Consider the following 18804-nt stretch of genomic DNA (forward strand, 5'->3'; position numbering starts at 1 on the left):
GTACAAAAAATTGATCTGGGAGAGGAAGACCCTCAGGATTATGGAAAGGTATATGTGGAAACAAAATGCTAGGGAATTTTTCAGTGAGGAGGAATTAGAGCAGGCTTCCCAGAGGAGGTGGCATTTGCATTTGGGCTTTAAAAGAATGAATTGGAATTCAACAAGATGAGGGTAAAATTTAAGACTAAGAGGCAGGAGGAGGTGGAACATGTGACAGAGGCAGTTGTACTTTTCTTTCCCTTTTGTCTGTAAATAAGCATTTATTAAGCACCTGCTATGTGCCAGGCCCTGTGCTATGTTTTGGGGCAGGGCGGGGTGGGGAAAGAAAGGCAAAAACTCAGCACTGAGCAGACTTTGCATGTAGCATTATAGACGCAGACAGGGTCCCAGACATACAGATACATTTTCAGGACACCCTTCTGTCAAAGGTCCTTCCTCAGCTCTTCATTCCCACTGAAGTTTAGTCATGAGAGGATCTCAGCCAGTCTTTCCAGCCCTCAGTGTTTTCCCCATCCTCCAATCTGTGACAGGCCTGTCTGGTCTTCTTCCTCCTCTGGCCCCACTCTAACCCTGCCTGATATTATAGGACATTATCATAGATTTAGAGCTGAAAGGGAACTTTTGAGGTCATCTAGTCCATTTTATAAACAAGGAAACTGAATCCCAGAACAGGTTAAATAACTTGCCTAAGGTTGACGCTAAATCCAGCACTCTTTTCATGAGGGCATGGCTGTCTCATCTGCTACCTATACTGTGAGCTCTCTAAGGGCAGGGTCATAGGTTTTGATCTTCTGTTTGCTTCCCCAACAGTAGAACTCAACACAGGGTGCACAGTAGGTATCAGTCAGTACTTGAATGTCATGAAAGAGAGCTGAAGGCAATGGGAGCAAAAATGCCAATATAAGCCTGCCACAGACCTGTCTTTGGGCTTGGGCTAGGGTTGGTGCTACTGGAGAGAAGGAACTTGAATGGGAGAAGGCCCTGACATGTAAGGAGAGGAAGAAAGCCCACGCTTCTCATCACTGCTCAGGTACCTCAACCTAGCTTCCTTAACTCATCCTTACTCAGCTCCGCTCATCCCATTCCTCCCGTGCAGCTCCTACCCTACTCAATCTTGCTCAGATAAACTCAATTCTTTGTAGATTGCACCGGCTTCAATAAGCTAGATCATCGCAGTTTAGCCGGGTCTAACCTGATTTAGCCCAGCTCAGCCTATCAGAGCCCAGATCAACTCCGACCTTCGTCTAGGCTGGTTCTGCAGTATCTCTGTCAGGGGATGCTACTTAGAGCAGAGAATGGAGGCTGAGGTAGAGAGAGAACTGTAGGGCGGGGCTTGATGGGGGGAGCAGTCATCGATCCTTCCTTTGCCTTCCAGGAACTCAGCCTCTGGGGAGACCAGGGAACAGCCGGGTCGATTTCCCTGAGCTGAGCAGGACAACTTTGGGGGTGGGGAGGAGTTGGTGTGGGGAGCTGCCAATGTTAGGACCCTCTTACTTCTCTCTCCTAGCTCAGGGTGGCCCTTCCCCCAATCCATGGATACTCCCCTAAAGCCCCTCATGCCTCTTATTCCTCTTGGAATACCTTGGATTTATAGTCAAGTTTTGTCCAGTATTCTCATATTATCCTTAATCCATCTCCTTCTTCGTCATCCCCTCTTTCTCATTCTTTTTCTCCTTTCCCCCTTCATTTTCTCTTCCCTTTCTTCTCCTCCATATATTCATCATAGTCATTTACCGCTCCTCCTCTTCCTTCCTTTCTCCTCCCTCCCTTCCTCCTCCAGGGAATCTTCCTAGATTAACTCCAATTGCAGAGATCAGACAGATCTTAAATGACCACCCAGAATGAAGAAGAGAGAAAAGGAGGGAGGTCTCACTGGGTCAAAGACCTTAGAAAGTCACATATAGACCCCATAAAGTCCATTCTGCAATGTCTTCCTGGGAGCCAGGAATATACCTCCTAGCCAGACCCTCAAATTCGACCCTCCCCTTGCCAAGAAGTTTAGGATCCCCCAACAAAGAGGTTTGGAGGTTCCTCATTGTCCTACCAGCTCTTGCCTTTCCTCTCCTGGGTCCCTAAGAAGCCCCTGCTTTGACTTGCCTTGATTAAATGCTGGGGATTCTTTTGGGTCCAGGAGACAAAGGAAAATCACAAGGGAAGAAGTTGTGGCAGTGGAAAGAACATTCATCACAGAGCCATGAGCCCTGGGTTTGCATCTTCATTGTGACATTTTGACTTGTGTGGCCCTGGGGTCAGTAATTTCTCTTAGCCTCAGCTCCTATAGGACTGAAATAAAAATATTTCTTACTTGACTCTTAGCGTCAGGAACAAAGGGCTTTGTGAACATTGAAGGACTATAGAAATAAAGTAGACCTTTCCTCCCCTCAGGTCCCCCTCATCCAAACGGACCCTCTGGATTTCTCTCAAGTTCATCTGTCCTGGAGCCTCAAGAGCCATGATGGTCTAGGTTCTTTTGATGATGGTAGAACATTCTCTTATAATGTCTCTCTCACCCCTAGGACAGGATCCTCTTCTGTTTCTCCTCCCTTTTCCCTTTGCCCGCTGTTGGCATGACCAGCGACTTTTATGGGACCTTAAGAGGTTTTCAGATTTGGAATCCAAGAAGTCTCCTGGAGGAAGCAGGCTAATGGGAAGGTTTAAGTTCCTGAGCCTTTGAGGAGTGTGCAACTCCACCTCCTTGGAGGGGGGCACCTTGGTTGAGCTGATGACAGGTGCTCTTGGCATTATTAACAATAATAGGGAATAATTAACACGATCTTCATAATGAGCTCGGCTGACATGTTAGTTGGTTTCCAGCTCCCCACTGTGTCCTGTAACCATCACAACAAGAGCTTTGTGACTGTTGTGACCTCTCAAGGAAGGTATGCATGGCAGAGAGGGAGAGGGAAGCTAAAAATAAACCCCATGGGGGGGTGAGGGGTGAGAGAGAAGGGTAGATCAGTCTTCCCACTGCACTTACACTCTATCCAGCACCGAATGGAGCCAGAAAGGGGAAGACTAAGTGGGATCCCAGAATCCCAGAATCTCTCAGTTGGAAGGAATCTCAGATGGCTTATGTCTAACCTCTACAACAGAGGATTTCCTCCCTGCAGCATCCTTGACAAGCACCATCCAGCTCCCAGTGGATGGACCTCACAGAGGCAGTATATTCCACTTTGGGATGGCTCATATGGTTAGAATGTTTTCCCTTATATTTAGCCTTAATCTATCTCTCTGCAACACCCTTCTTTCCCCATCAATTTGCTCCCCATCCCGCCCTCTAGGGCCACAGAGAACAATTCTGGCCTTGTCTTAGTCATGATAGTGCTTTAAATACTCAAAGAGAACAGTCGTGTCTTCTTCTCATCCAAGCTAGACATTCCTGGTTCCTTTAGTTGCTCCTGCTGGTGTGGTGTTGTCTTCAGTCCCTTCACCACGTACCTGATAAACCCGCTATCCTCCCAATCATCTCCTGCTGTCTCTATACCCCATACACACTCTAAATCTATCTCTCTTCTGATTCACTTATCTCCGTCACTAGCCCAATGGACTTCTCTGACTTTCAGGGCTATTTCTCACTCCTATCCCCATCCTTACATCCAGTCAGTCCTGGAATTCTGTCCTTTCTACTGCCCCAAAATCTCTTCATCCATCGCCTTCTCTCCATCTCCATGGCTTTCCCTTGTGTGCAGACCTTGGTCTCTCCAGATGATTAGAGTGGCTTCCTTGTCAGTCTCCTTGTCTCCAGTTTCTCCCCCTTCATACACAGAAGATGCAGAGAAAGGACAGAGAGGGGTCCCCAGAACCAAGGGACACACATAGGCTTCTGTATACATTACTTCTCTCTGGGTCTCAGTTTCCTTGTCTGTGTGTGTGTTCGTCCTTCGATGCCCAAGAAGACCATGCCATCAGAGAAATAATGACATGACTTGCACTTGACTTTGTTTTGAGTGAGGGAAGGCTGTGCAGGTCACTAGCCTCATTTCTCCAGAGCCATCTGAATCCAGTGACCAGATATTCATCAGGATGACTGGAGATGACCCAGGATGAGGCAGTTGGGGTTAAGTGACTTGCCCAAAGTCACATAGCTAGTGAGTGTCAAATGTCTGAGGTGAGATTTGAACTCAGGTCCTCCTGTCTCCTGTACTGGTGCTCTATCTACTGCACCACCTAGCTGCCTTTTCTGTAGAATGAGGGTGTTAGAATGATCTCTCTGGTCTCTCTCAGCTCTTACATCCCATATTCTGTATTCTAAGATTGCTTAAATCTGATGCTCTAAGATTTCTTGTTGGGAGGTTATGATGAGGCAGTACTGAATCTTCCCATATCATGGATGGGACGACTGAGGTATGAGAGTGAGACTCAGAGTCACACAGAACATCTGGACTAGGACTCAGTCTTCTTACTTCCAGGCTGTGGCTTAAACATGCAGCCTGAGGTGCCCCAGAGATATCTCCACCATCTCTCCATTGTCTGGTCTTTGATGGTGCTGGCCTCTCAGAGCTTGCCTTCCTCCTTCCCTACCTCTCTATCATCCCATCATCGGTTCCTATGTTAGTTGCCTCTGTACTGCTGTCCCTCTGGACCTATATTGCTGCTGTCACATAGCTATCCGTCTCCAGCTGCAACCCGCCCTCCCGACTACCCCTTTGGGTCTCAGCCCTTAGCTTGTCATTCTCTGGGTCTCTCTGCCTGTCTTCTGTTTTTTTCAGTCTCAAGCTTTGACTTTGTGTGTCTGACTATTTCTCTGTGGCCTTCTCTGTTTGTTCTGGTCTCTCCATATATCTGTCTTTATCACGTTGTGTCTTTATGTTATGCTTTGTCCTTTTGCATCTCTGTCTCCATCTATCTCTCACTGGTTCTTTTTATTTCTCAGTCTCTGTTCCTATCACACTCAGTCTCTCTGGTGTTTTCTCATTCTGTCTGTCTGTCTGTCTGTCTGTCTCTCTCTCTCTCTTAGTCTTTTCTTTCAGGGTCAGGCTAAAATCTCTCTCCTATGATATCTCCCTTTTTTCTCAATAACTGTTCTCTGTCTTATCTCTGTCTTTTTCTTGTTCAGTAGCTGTCTTCTGCTTTGTCATTCTGTCCCTCTTTGTCTCTCGGTCTCTGTCCTTGTCTCTCAGTTTGCATTTTCCCTTGGGGCCTGTCTATCTCTAATTTTTTTTTCCTGGACTAACAGGAACAGCTGTCCAGCTGCTACTGATTAGTTGTGGGGAATGTGTCTAGAGCCTTGTAAGCTGGTCACACCCTTCCCCTTCATCCCTTCTCCTGCCTATTGGCCCTGGCCCTGACCCTGGCCCTACCCAGGAAGCTCTGGATACTGCATCCCTCCACTCCTCTTCTGTTGCTAGGACGCTGGACTTGTAGCACCTGGCTGCCATGGAGACAGCGCCTTAGAGATGGAATTCTGCATCTCCCAACCCTGCAGGGCTGCCTCTGCCGCTGAACCACTTAAATCAATTCATCAACAAGTGTGTATCAAATCTTTACTGTCGGCCCAGCTTGGCCACAAAGTGAAAGAAGAAGGAAGAGGAGGAGGAAAAGACATGAGTTCTAATGCTGGCTCTATCAATGTCTTAATTTGTGATCCTGGGCAAGTCTTTCCTCCTTGGACCTCAGTTTCCTCCTCTGTAAAATAAAGGGAGCTCCTTCAGACTTTGACCTAAGATTCTTATAGAAGGAGGACACCTAGGTCCAGATCAGAGAACAGGGCTAGAGAAATTCAGTCGAGTGGTGTGTCAGGTAAAAGTTATGGGGCCTCCAAGAAGGGATAGAGATCCCTGCAGGCTGGGGTTGGGGAAGTTGTCAGAGAAGGTTTGCTGGAGGAGGCGGGATTTGAGCTGGGCCCTAAAAGATGATGAAGATGAGGGACAGGCTCAGGGGCGGAGAAGAAGCCTGAGTTTGCGCAGGATGGAATGGAAAGAATGTGCCTGATTTGGAGTTGGAAGACCTCTACAAAGCCTGCTTCTGGCTCTGGTAGCTAGCTATGTGACCTTGGATAAAGCACATAATTTCTCTTGAATCTCACTTTTCCCATGTGAAATTGGGGATGATAATGCCAGTACTACATTTCTCACAGGGTTATTGTGAGGAAAAAGCTTTCCAAACTATAAAGGGTAATGTATCTGGCATGGAGGACCGGGAAGTGGGAAGGAGCCCAGCTAGATTGGATAAAGGCAGAGTATTGGGTAAAGCATTACAGGAAATCACTGGGTATTAGCCACCAAATGAGAGGTGCTATGGAAAGATTCCATAGACTTCTGAAGCCCATGTTCCTATGAGGCCTATCCCACCTCTCTTGCCAAATAGTGACCTACCTTCATTTTCTACACACTTGCTACTAGCCCAACCTGGTTCTGGCCACTCTAGTCATTGCCACCTGTTTTTTATTTTGTTTTTGTTTTTTTTAGCAGGGGATATCCAATAGCTCAATGAGCCTCTCCTTTAAGAAAACATCATTCTCTCCTGGTCTGGGGTCTCCCCTCGGGCAGGGACCATGTCTCTTCTTACCCCCTCAATTTGGGCCCTCCTGCTGCACAGGGGTCATGCCTCCTCCAAGCAAGCAGGGGCTCTCTCTGAACAGGGGCCATATCTTTAGTCTCAGAGTAGAGGCACCCCCAGAGCAGAGACCATATTTCCTTCATGAGATAAGGGCTCTGGGGAGGCAGAGGCCATGTCTTCCATTCAGATCAAGGCAAGAGCCACATCTTCCCTTTATTCTGGTGCCTTGCTCTATACTTTGCTGAGTCAGCTACCAGCCCCCTTGCCCCCAATTCCAGGGGACCTGGAATAACTGACTCAGACTTCTTGAAATGACAGGAATAGTCTCTTGGGAAGGCTGGCTGGTGAGCAGTTCCTCCCCCCAGGCTCTATCAAGTCTGGACAGGCCCCAGGGCATTGCAAGGACTTTGCTTCCAGTTCAGTAACCACCCCCTCTATTCCCCCAACTGCCTCCCAACAGCACGTTTTCAATTGCAGTATCTCTAGACAAAGAATATCAGACCTAGGAGGGCCCTTAGAACACAGAAAGTCAGAGCTGAGTAGGGGGACCTTAGAACACAGAATGTCAGAGCTGGAAGGGACTTTAGAACACAGAATGTCAGAGCTGGGAGGGACTTTAGAACATAGAACATCAGAGCTGGGAGGATCCTTAGAATATAGAACCTCAGAGCTGGGAGGCACCTTAGAACATAGGTTCAATAGAACAAAATGTTGAACCTTATAAGGCTCAATACTGAAAAGGCTGACACCCAGAGAAGGGGAAGGGACTTGGAATGTCTTTTTTTATCAGCATACATAGGGAAAGGAAGAAGCAAGCATTTATTAAGCACCCATGTGCCAGGCATTAGTAAACACTTAACAAATAACTCATTTGATCCTTACAACAATCCTGGGTTGTTGAGGTCGGTGCTATTACCACCACCATTTTACGGTTGGATAAACTGAGTCAGACAGATTAAGTCACTTGCCCAGGATCATGCAGCTAGTAAGTGTCTGAAACTAGGTTTGAACTCAGGCTTTCCTGACTCCAATTTCAGGACACTATCCACTTGACCACTAAACTGTCCCAAAGGCAGGGGCTGTCTCTTCATTTGGTCTGTCCCCTCAGTGCTGAGGACACTATCCATATTGGGTTAAATATCTGGTGCTGACTGGAGGCATTCCTTTATACTTTAGGTCAGTTGGGCTGGCCCCAGAGTATGCTGGGTTACAGGCAGAGAATTTAGCACCTCTAGCATTTGGAGATCCTTCTCCTAGGGTCTCTCTTCAGCTTCTTCCCTGAAAGAATTTATTCTTGGTGCTCAAGGGTGTCAGTCTTTGTTTTCTCGCCTCATGAGACCTCATGGTTGCAGAGGAGCTCTTTATTTTATTTTAAAAATTAAAATAGTATTGATACTTTTTGTTTGGGGCCTGTGTCAAGCACCTGTGATAGGTTTTGCAGTATTGTATGCCCACTGTTCCTTGCCTCTGCAAAGAAGGGGAGAGGTGCTTTTCCTCATCTCTTGCCTGGGCCAGGATTGGTCAGGACAACTCCTATACATACCATTTGGCTTGGTTTTAATGGCTCTTTTCATTTCCAGAGCTTTTGCCAGGCCTTTTCCACTCATTTTCATTGCCCCAAAGGATCTTCTATCTGGGATCTGCCCTTTATGAATCCTGGGAGAACAGGTGGCTTTTTTTGCATGTCAAAGACAGGAAAGCTGAAGGTCCCCGAGGGTCTAGGGCTCACCATCCACATTTTTGCTCATACATTTCAGCCCCCAGGCACTGCAGTGCCCTCTCCTGATGACTCAGTCTCTATAAATCCAGCTTCGGGAGTCCAAACAGCCTCTTAGTACTGAGTCATCCCTGAGGGCCAGCCCTGGGTGTCAGACACACTTACAGGGGTGGTCTGACATCATTGGGGCCCAGCTGGCTGTGGGTGGAGACAGTCAGATAACAGTTGGACTAGGAGACTAGACCACAGGGAGGGACAAGGCAGGTGGTCAGGGCATGCACATGGATGGTCCTTCCAGAGAAATGGAATGCGGAGATGGACAAATCCTGATGTAATAGAAAGGGACAGGTCGAGAGGCATTAGGGTATGAGACCTAGATAAGAAGTCAGAGGAATCTTGGCTCTGCCACTTATTGCCTGTGGGCATCACTTAGTTTCTCTGAGTCTCAGTTTCCCCCTCCACAAAATGAGAGGTTTGGACCAAGCAATTGCCGAAGTTCCTTCAAGCTCTAGACCTATAATCCAATTCTAGAATAAGTTTGAAGAAGCCCTGGCTGTGCTGCTGACTGGCTTGGGGTATACCATTCACTTTCCCCATCTTGCTCTAAACTTCCTTGCTTATCTAGGGCAGTGTGGTCGAAAGCACTCTGGATTTGGAGGCAAAGAACTTGGGCTCTGGTGCTCATCTTGAAAATGTTCTTTCTACTCTATGAGTTTTGGTCCTTTTTTATGAAATAAGGCATTTGGCTTAGTTCAGTGGTTCTTAATAATTTTGTATGTGTCAGACTCCTTTGGCAGTCTGGTGAACTTTATTAAAATTTTTTAAAAAATTCACAACTGAAGGAACTGCTGAATTTCTGTTAGAAATTAGTGAAAATAAAGGTGTAATTTCCACTCCCCAATCCATGTTTACAGACCCCTTGAAATCAACCCCTGGACCTTTTGGTGGGTCTTTGAAACCCCAAGTTAAGAACCCTGGCTTGGGTGAAGTCTGACCCTTTCTTATTCTAGAATGTATGATCCTAGAGTGAGGAGATTAGATTAGATAATCTCTAAGTCCCTTCCAGGTTTGCTGTCCTAAATGCTGTGGTCGACATTAGAGGTGCCTGGGATGGGGGTGGGTGTGGAGAAGTAGGGGCTTTTCCAGCACGTGGATGGAGATCAGTCTGAGGTCCTTCCTGCAGGAAAGTAGCTGGCATCAGGTGGGCTCTGGTTGTGTTCCAGTAGGAGATGGAGCAGAACATCAGGGTTATCTGAAGTTCCTGCTGGTGGGCAATGCCAAAAGAATAATATTGGAGCAAATAAAGGCACCATAGGGGTATCTTGGTAGGTGGGTGGAAGCATGGCATTCATGGATTCTGTTGGCAGATGGTGGAAGGTCCTAGCAGAGTAATGGAACACAAGGGAATTCAGGAGAATCTCAGGTTTTAGTAGGCAAATATCTGCATTAGGGAGATCTTCAGGAGGAGTGAACAGGAATGGTGGCAGTGCCATGCTGGGAGCTCCAAGTTCTGACAGACACAGAGAAAGTGGACCTCTAAGCTGTTGTACAGAGGATAGCTGTGGGTGTCAGTCACACTAATACTTCCCCTTTCTATACTGTTTCATAGTTTACAAAGCTTTTTACCACCCCAAGGTAGTATACTTTACAAAAGAGGAAACAGGCCAGAGAGTGGAAGATGCTTCTTACCATGGCTCACATTTAATAGCTGATGATAACTCACATTTCTGTAGCCTTTTATGGTTTGCAGAACACTTTCTTCTTAACAGCCTGGGGAGATGAGTAGTACAAATATCATTATTGCCATTTTACAGATAGGGAAACTGAGGCTCCAGGGAAGTGAAATGCCTTGCTCATGGTCCCACAGCTAGTAAGATTCTCAAGCAGGATTCACATTTAGCTCTCTTGACTCTATGACTTTCCATTGTGGCATTCATGTTGCCTCTAGTTCTAGGGAGGTCCTGAAAGGCGTACTCTCCGGGAGGTCTAGTGGTGTGTGGAAGGGCCTGGGACTCAGAGGAAGGACTCTTATCTCTGGAAGGACGTAAGGCTGAACTCAATTTCTGAAATACCTGAGGAGCAGAGCAGGAAACTGGGGCATATTCATGAGCACCCAGAGAGAGGGGGTGGCAGGGTAGGAGGATTTGTTGCAGAATCTCAGAGCTGGAAGGGACCTTCACTTGAACTTGAACAATATTCCAGACTGTGTGTGAAGACCTCCAGTGTCACTCACCGTCCCCTGAGGCAGCCCATTCCACACCAAGACAGCTCTGAAACGAAGGTTTCCTTTGTATGGAACCTCAGCTGCCTCTCTATCATTGACCCTATTCATGGCTTCTAGTTCTGTCCTCTAGGCCACGAAGAACATGTATAATCCCTCCTCCATGTGACATCCCTTTAAGTCCATGAGAATACTGATCACTGCCCTTTCTTTTCTTCTACCCCCACTCCTGTTTTCAGCATGCTGAAAATCCATATGGCAGCCCCCAGCTGAGGCAGCTAGACGGTGCAGTAGATAGAGCACTGGGTCTGAAGTCAGGAAGAACCAGAGTTCAAATTCAGCATCAGATCTTTACTAGCTATGTTATTTAAAAAAAAAAAAACAACAACACAAAACCCAAACCCTCTGCCTTAGTTTCCTCATCTGTTAAAATGGGGCTAATAACAGCATCCAAATTGCAGGGATATTGTGAGGATAAAATGAGATTAATATTTGTAAAGTGTAAATATTTGTAAATATTTGTAAAGCATATGATAAACCCTATAGAAATGTGTATTCTCCTCTGATCCCTTCCTTGAGTTGGATGCAGTACTCCAGATGTAGTCTGACCAGGGCAAGGGACAGTGGGGCTATTGTCTCCTTCATTCTGGACACTGAATGCTTGCGTTGTCTAAGATTTCATTAATTTTTTTTTTTGATGGGAGGAGGTGCTGCTCAATCATATGGAATGATTGGTCCACTAAGACCTCCATTTCTTTTTCATAAAAAAAAATTACTGTTCACCTTTGCTGTACTTGTGAAATTGCTTTTTTTTGCATCCAAGTGTAAGAATTTGTATTCGTCCTTAGTAAATCCTAGCAATTATTCTAACCAGTTAGTAAAATGCTCATGAAGTATGTAGCACATGTTGAGAACTATAGGATTTTTGTTTAAAATGATTGCTAACCTCAAAAAGTCTAGTAAGGGAGACAAAATACAATGCAATATAACAGACATTTATCAAATGCTTTCTGTGTGAAGAGCAAGTTGGGGGGAAGAACACTATGGTACAGATATGGGGGTTGAGTGGAGCCCTGAATCCATAAAAAACTGGGTTAAGCAACCTTGCTGGAAGGGCTGATGTCAGATGAAAGTCTGTTGGTTCAGCTACTTGTGCTGGGAGTCTGGTGAGCTCCTGCCTAGAGGCAAGAGCTTGGTGGCTGTAGCCTTTCATTGAATCAAGTGTTGGGAGACTTTGGAATAGACATGACCCAAGAGACCTTCCTCAGAGATGGAGAAGAGTCTTGCCTAGGCATATGAACCTAATGACCCTGGAGGGTCTGGCATGACTTGGGACCCCTCCAAGTGACTTCTTTTCTCCCTGGCTACAAACACAACCTGGTTGTGTGATTCAATAGGGACAGCAGGGGGCAGAGGCGAATTATGGGAGCTGAAATTCAGTTAGAGGAAGCCTTCAGCTTCTTGGTTCCATTGCTGGTTAAATTTGTAAACTTTCTCTTCCTCTCCTAATTACCTTCACTTTTTTTGTGCTTTAGAAGTCATGCCACTCACTTCTGTCCTCTAATCAATGCTCTCTCCCTCAATATGATATGGTATAACAGGAAGAATTCTGGACTGGGAGTTGTGTTTCCCCAGTTCTAGTTCATACTTAACCTCCAGCCTCTCTTTGTGGCTTTGAGCAGGTCCCTTCCCCACTTTAGGTTTCAGTTTCCTCATCTGTACAACAGAGAGGTTGGGCTTGAAGACCATAGAGACCCCCCCCCATACCCCCCAAAACGTTCAAACTTTGATTCTCTGGTTCTCCCCAGAGTGTGCTGGTAAATACTCAAACCTGCCCTGGGGGAAAGTTGCTCGACACACTTTTAAGTTTAATCTCTAACACTTTCTTAAGCCTAGAAACCAACAGAGCAATAAGTCAGGCCTTGGTTTGTGGCCTTTGTTGATTTTCAAGGTGTAAATGCTCACACTGAAAAATTAACAATCTACTTGCTGGGTTCTAGGTGGCTCCTGCGCACCCCACATTCTACCTCTTTCCCAGTGTTGGCACCGGGAGGGTGAGAAGCCAGGAGCCCCTGTGTTTGTGGACTCCATTGGGTTCTTATGCTGTATGCCCTTGGGTCACTTACTAGGCCTCCTTGGGCCTGCTGTCCAAGGTCCCCAAAGGGCAAGGCCCGGACTGGTGTGGACAGCGCCCTATTACAGTCTCTGTAAGCTTTACTCGAACAGGGCTGGGGCCGGGGGACGTCTTCGCTGAACTTTGCAGCCCTCCACACGCGGGGTGCTTCACCTTCCCCCTGCCCAGGGCTTGGTCCCAGGGCGGTGCAGGGGCACACACCGGGGAGGGGACGGGTGTCTCGGATTTCCGATGTCCACCCCGAGACCTGGCCACTGCCAGGCTTCCCGCGGCCTGTCCCAGGCCTGTCGGGCCCTGCGATCTCACCCGCAGTCTCGGGCCACGTTCGGAACGTTGCGCTGCGCGAAACTGGGGGAGACGTGGTGGGGTGAAATGGAATTCCCCCGGGAAGGCGCGAGCCGGGCCGAGGCAGTAGAGGGGCTGTGGAATCTCGCCCGGAGGGCGCGGGTGCATCCGGAGCCGGGGGAGCAGAGGCCGCCCGGGAGGGGGGATGCACTTTCCCGGGGTGGGTGTGAGCAAGGCAGCAGCCCAGCCTGGAGGTGGGGGGGGAGGGAAGGCGGGGGCAAGCGGGGCGGGGCGGGGCCTGCCGGGGAGGGCGGAGCCTGGGGCGGGCCCGGAGGGAGGAGCGCAGCTGGTCTGGCCCCGGAGAGCTTGGCCAGCGGAGGGAGCGGAGCGCTGGCCGGGCTGGCTCGCGGGCAGGTGGGCGGTTTGCAAGCATGGTCCTGGTGCTGCAGCACATCCTCATCGCCGTTGTCCAATTCCTCAGGCGGGGCCAGCAGGTCTTCCTGAAGCCGGACGAGGAGCCGCCGCCGCCGCCGCCGCCGCAGCAGCTCTGCGCCGACACCCTGCAGGTAAGGAAGGCACGGGGTGGGGGTGCGTGGCCGCTGTGGGTGGGTGGGGGGGCACTGCTGGACTTTATAGGACCAGGGGACCCAAGCACCTAACAGCGTACCCTACCTAGCCCCCTATCCCAGAGCGCCCAAAGCGCGATTCCCAAGTACCTAAGCCCCTGACCCTAAAGTGCCCATTTCATCCCAAAGAGCTGTAGAACCTCTGAAACCCAGACTCCGAAGCATCATCCTCTGTGATCTCAAAGCGCCAGATCACCCCCTTGCCCCAGAGCTCCTACTCTTCCCATCCTGAAGTCCTTACTTCCTCTCCATCCCCAAATCTCGTATTCCTGATTCCAGAGCCCCATAATCCTTGGATCTCAAAGCTCCTACCTCTTTTGCTTTGAACCAGTCTTACTCCCTATCTCTCCCTTCTTCTTCTCTCTTTGCCTCTCTTCTTCCCCTCCTAAGTCTTTCTCCCATCTGTTTCTCTGTCTCTGTCCTCTTCTCCATTTCTGTCTCTTCCTTCCTCTCCTCTCTTTCCTTCCCCTTTCCTTTCTTCCCTCTTTCCATATTCTCTCCCCTTCCCCCATGCATAGTCTCATTTCTCTGTCCCCCATCCACCCCACCTTTTCATCTCTCTACTAGAGGCGGTGGCTCTGTTTGACCTCTGCCCCAACCCTTTCTTCCCTGAGGGGATACTGGGGAGAATCAGACTGCCCCATGAAGGAGGTGGGGGTGGAGAGGATTCAGATCCATTCAGTTCCAGGGATGAATAACACCTTCAGAGACAGGTCTCTTCACCTGGAGGGAGTATCTCCAGGTGTCAGTATGGGCTGTTGTGTGTGTGGGGGGGGGAGAGGGGGAGGCGGGGGGGGGGGGGGGCGGGTAGGTGTCTTGGATGTTGTGTGTTGATGGTTGCTATGTCTGGGTTTATATACTTTGTGTTGTGTGTGTAGAGTATCTTCAGTTGTATTTGTATTGTGTTGTGCTGATATGGGCAGGTGGGAATCCCACCAGAATGTGGTGTATATGTGTGTCTTCTAGTTTGCGCTGTGTTGTGTGTCTCTGTGAAGTTTCCTTTAGGGACAAGTAGGACTTAAGGGACAGTTGGGCATGGATTTGAGAGTCAGCATGGGTATAGTTGAAAGGTCACTGGACTTGGACAACCTTGGTTCAAATCCTGTGACCCTGGGCAAATCACTTCACCTCAGTTTCCACATTTATAAAATGTGGGGATTGGACTTTATATCCTTTAAGGTTTTTTCCAGCTTTAAATCTATGGTCCTATAATCTATGAATGCCCTAGAGGGAATGCATTTATACCTCTGTGTGTATGTATGTGTGTATGGGGTCACAGTGTCCACTTGGGGACAGGACTGTATGTCTAGAGTCTGGGCAGTGTTTATGAGTATGTTGGTGTTTGAATGTTGGTGTGTGTATCATATATGTGTGGCAGTGTGTTATGGGAGGGAGAGAGGGAGAGAGGGAGAGAGGGAGAGAGGAGAGAGAGAGAGAGAGAGAGAGAGAGAGAGAGAGAGAGAGAGAGAGAGAGAGAGAGAGAATGAGGTGTGGTGGCAGTTAAGGCTAGGCTTTGGTGTCCTTGCAGTTTAGATTGTGAGTCTGGTTATACAACCATGTATGAGTGTATGTTTTGTGTCTGATAATTTTTTATATGTTGTTGGGGAGGGATTTTTGGGAGGGGGAGTCCTCTGTGTATCCCTTTTGGCAGTTTATGTTGTAGATGTGTTGTAAGCATGTAGAAGATACATATGCCCATATGCCTCTATATTTAGTCACATGTTTTGTGTTCATGTTATTAGTTAGATACGTTGTCCCCAATGTTGGAAATTTAAGGTCCAAGGGATGCTTCTGTCTCTGAGTGGGGTGAATGTGATATATCAATTGTTTATGTCATTTGTGTGAGGTGTGTGTTGATAAAGGTATGTATGTTGGGACGGTAGGTGTGAAGGGTGTGAAGGCAAGGAGAAATGACAACGTGGGGGAGGAAGTTCTTCTAGAATTTTGAGGGGAGAAAGCTTGGTCCACCACATGCTGTGACCTTTTCTGAGTTGCTATCTCTCTTTGCTTCAGTGTCTCTCCCTAAGGTCAGTCTGAAGGCAGAGCCTGTGAGCTTAGGTTTGCAAACATTTTCTAAGTTTTTGGGAGCTCCCTGGGGCATGTTGTCTTCCACTCAATGAGTCTCATCCTTGGGAGATCCTTCTCCCCGACCCCAGCCCTGAGAGGAGAGGATACATCAACTCTAGTCAAGGGCTCCTATCTCTAGGCTGTTCACAAGCACTTTCCTCAGATAGGCAATACAGATATTATCCACCTTTTTTAGGTGAGGAAACCGAGGTTCATAGAGGGAAATGTCTTGTCTAAGGTTGCACTGGAAGTTTGTGGCAGTGTTGATATGAAACTGGGTCCAAATCATGGTCCAAATCAATGAGCTTTCCACAACATCCTTTTCTTTATTCTTCTTTTGCAGTACTTCCAAATGACTTTACTTTCTACAAGTCTGTCTGTCTGTCTGTCTGTCTGTCTGTCTCTCTCTCTCTCCTTCCCTTTTTATATAATACCTCTCCTTTCCATTCCCCTTTGGGAATTCCTTATAGGGAATGGGGGGGGGGTAGGCCCAAGAAAAAGGAGAATCTTGTTTCCTTCAGCTTTGAAAAGAGAGCTTTGTTGTTTCCTCTTTTCAGATCTGATGTGCTGGCAAGGGACAGAGGTGGGTGATGGTGGTGAGGGGGTAAAGGCCTGGGGGGGTGTTGTATGGGAGAAGAACGAAGATCAGAGATGGTGGAGGGAGTGGAGGAGTAAAAGGAAGAGGGGAGAAGGAAGAAGGAAAGGAAAAGGACAGGAGGGGGAGGAGAGAGTGAAGGAATACATGAAGAAATGGGAAAGGGAAGAGGGAGAGTATGAGGAAAGGAGTGACAGAAGAGGCAAGTAGGAGGGGAGATAGATGAAGAAAAAGAGGGAGGTGAGAATCCATGTAGTGGATAGAGTGCTAGGCTTGGAGTCAGGAAGACCTGAGTTCAAATATGATCTTAGACACTTACTAGCTGTGTGACCCTGGGCAAGTCATCATCAATTCCTTATCTGGAAAATGAGCTGGAGAAGGAAATGACAACCCATTCCAGTGTCTTTGCCAAGAAAACCCCAAATGAGGTCAGGAAGAGTCAGACACGACTGAAATGACTGAATAACAATGAGAATGCAGAAGGAAAAGAAGGAGGAGCAGGGAGAAAGTGGGAGCTGAGGAGAGGAAAGGGAAAAGAAAGAGAGCAGAGAAGGATAAACTAACAAGCATTTCTGATCACCTACTATGTGCCAGGCACTGTGCTAAGCATTGGTGTTATAAATAAAGGCAAAAACCAATCCCTACTCTTAAGGAGTGTACATTCTAATGAGGGAGATGACCTGTAAACAGTTATCTATGTACAAGCAAGATATATACAGGATAAATTGGGGGTAATTGCAGAGGGAAGACACTAGGATTAAAGGAGGACTGGAAAAGGCATCTTGCAGAAGGTGGGAATCAAGCTGTGATTTGAAGAAAACCAGGAGAGTGGTGAAGAAATGAATTCTAGGCATGAGGGACAGCCAATTAAAATGCAGAGTCAGAAGATGGAGTGTCTTGTTAAAAAAATGGCAAGAAGGCCATTGTCAGTGTCTCAAAGGGGTGTGGGGCGGGGAGGTGTAATAAGACTGAAAGATAAGGGGTTATGAAGGGCTTTGAACATCAAACAGAGGATTTTATATTTGATTCTGGAAGTGATATGGAGCCATTGGAGCTTATTGAAAGGGGGGGTGATGACAGGAGATGAGGAGAAGGGGGGAGGGAAAATGATGGGAAAGGGGGAGAGATGAGGAGATGAAGGGGAAAGGGAAAGGAACAGATGAGGGGGAGAAAAAGGAGGTAAGGGGAAAGAGGAGAAGAAGGAATGAAAGAGGGAGAGGAAACAACTTGGGTAATAAAGGGAACACCACTTATGGAGATGAAGGAAGAGGAAGAAGGGAGAGAGATGAGAGGAGGAGAGAAGGGAGGAAAGGAAGGGAAGAGAGTAGGAGGAGAAAGGTATTCAATAATGGAGATCCGAGTTAGGGAGAGCTAAGACATTGCCCCATGTCGCCTTCTCATTTTCTGCTCAGCATCACTGTGGACTAATGCAGAGTACTGGGGCAAAGCAAAGCAGAGTAATTTGTGTTCTGCTCTTTTCTGTTTCTCTGTCTCTCATCTGTTCTCTCTCTCAGGTCAAATCAGCAAGTATTTAAGTGCCTACTGTGTGCCAGGCATCTCTCTGACTCTCTGTGTCTATTTTTATTTTCTGTCATCTTTTTGTCTCTGTGTATGGCTTCTTCTCTCCCATCCTTCCATTCTTGTCTCCATGTTTCTCTCCATCTGTCTCCTCCCTTTCCTCCCCTTTTGTCTCCCTCTTTCTGTCCTATTCCTTTTCCATTTCTATCTTGCCCCTCCCCCCACCACTCCCTACTTTTCCATCTCCCTGAGCTCTCTCTAGGCCTGCTATCTGTCTGGCTCAACCCTTCCTTAGCAGGTTGGAAGGAATTAAGTGGTTTTGATATTAAAGGCAGGATATTAAGTAAAGTTGGTAACAATTTAGCAAACCCCTCTGTAGGTTCAGAGACGCAGTATGGTGGTGGATAGAGAGCTAACCTTGAAGCCAGGAAGGTGTGAGTTCGAGTCCTGTCCCTTACACATTCTATGTGAGGCTGGACAAGTCTCAGAACCTGAGCACTGGTAGCTGAGAATATGTTGACCTACCTTGGTGGAAGATGTCCTCCTCACCTGGGATTTGCCCGTACTAATGAAATCATAGGTCTGGAATTTGTAGAGGTAGCTGGTGGCTCAGTGGATAATTTGGTAGGTCTGGAGTCAGGAAGACCTAAGCTCAGATCTAGCCTCAGACACTTACTGGTTGTGTGACCCTGGGCAAGTCACTTAATCTTTGCCTCAACTATAAAATGAAGATAATTATAACAAGTTGTTGTGAGAATCAAATGAGATAATTAAAATTTGTAAATCACTTAGTATTATTTCTATTTTCCCTATTTCCTTGGGTTTGGCTGCCTCATGAGGTGATATAAAGGAAGAAGGACTTTATCATCCTTGAGCTTCCAATCTGGGGATTGGAAGGACAGGTTAAAATCTTAGGAACTAAAGCCACTGAACATTCCCACCCAGAAAGGCCATTTGACCTGGTATACAGTGAGTTATGGAATCCTGAAATGTTGAGAGAGGAGTAATTGGGATCAGGTTTGTGTATGTGTGTTGGAGTGTAGAAGGGGGAGGGCAATCTAGGAAGTTTTCCTGGAGTCGGGGAATGTTGACCAAAGTCCTGAAGGAGGAGAAGGGTGGGGAAGGGCTGGAGGGAGATAGAGG

General features: G+C 47.5%; 1 protein-coding gene across 1 annotated transcript in view; it reads left to right on the top strand.

Annotated features, from left to right (window-relative positions):
- PDE2A (phosphodiesterase 2A) overlaps positions 1 to 18804 on the top strand; it is a 165367-nt gene that overhangs the window by 36419 nt on the left and 110144 nt on the right. The window contains exon 2 of the mRNA XM_072610959.1: positions 13337 to 13421. Coding sequence (XP_072467060.1) covers positions 13337 to 13421 — 85 coding nt within the window. The remainder of the gene's footprint in view (positions 1 to 13336; positions 13422 to 18804) is intronic.

The sequence above is a fragment of the Notamacropus eugenii genome, chromosome 5 (assembly GCF_028372415.1).
Source record: "Notamacropus eugenii isolate mMacEug1 chromosome 5, mMacEug1.pri_v2, whole genome shotgun sequence".
NCBI classification, from domain to species: Eukaryota; Metazoa; Chordata; class Mammalia; order Diprotodontia; family Macropodidae; genus Notamacropus; species Notamacropus eugenii.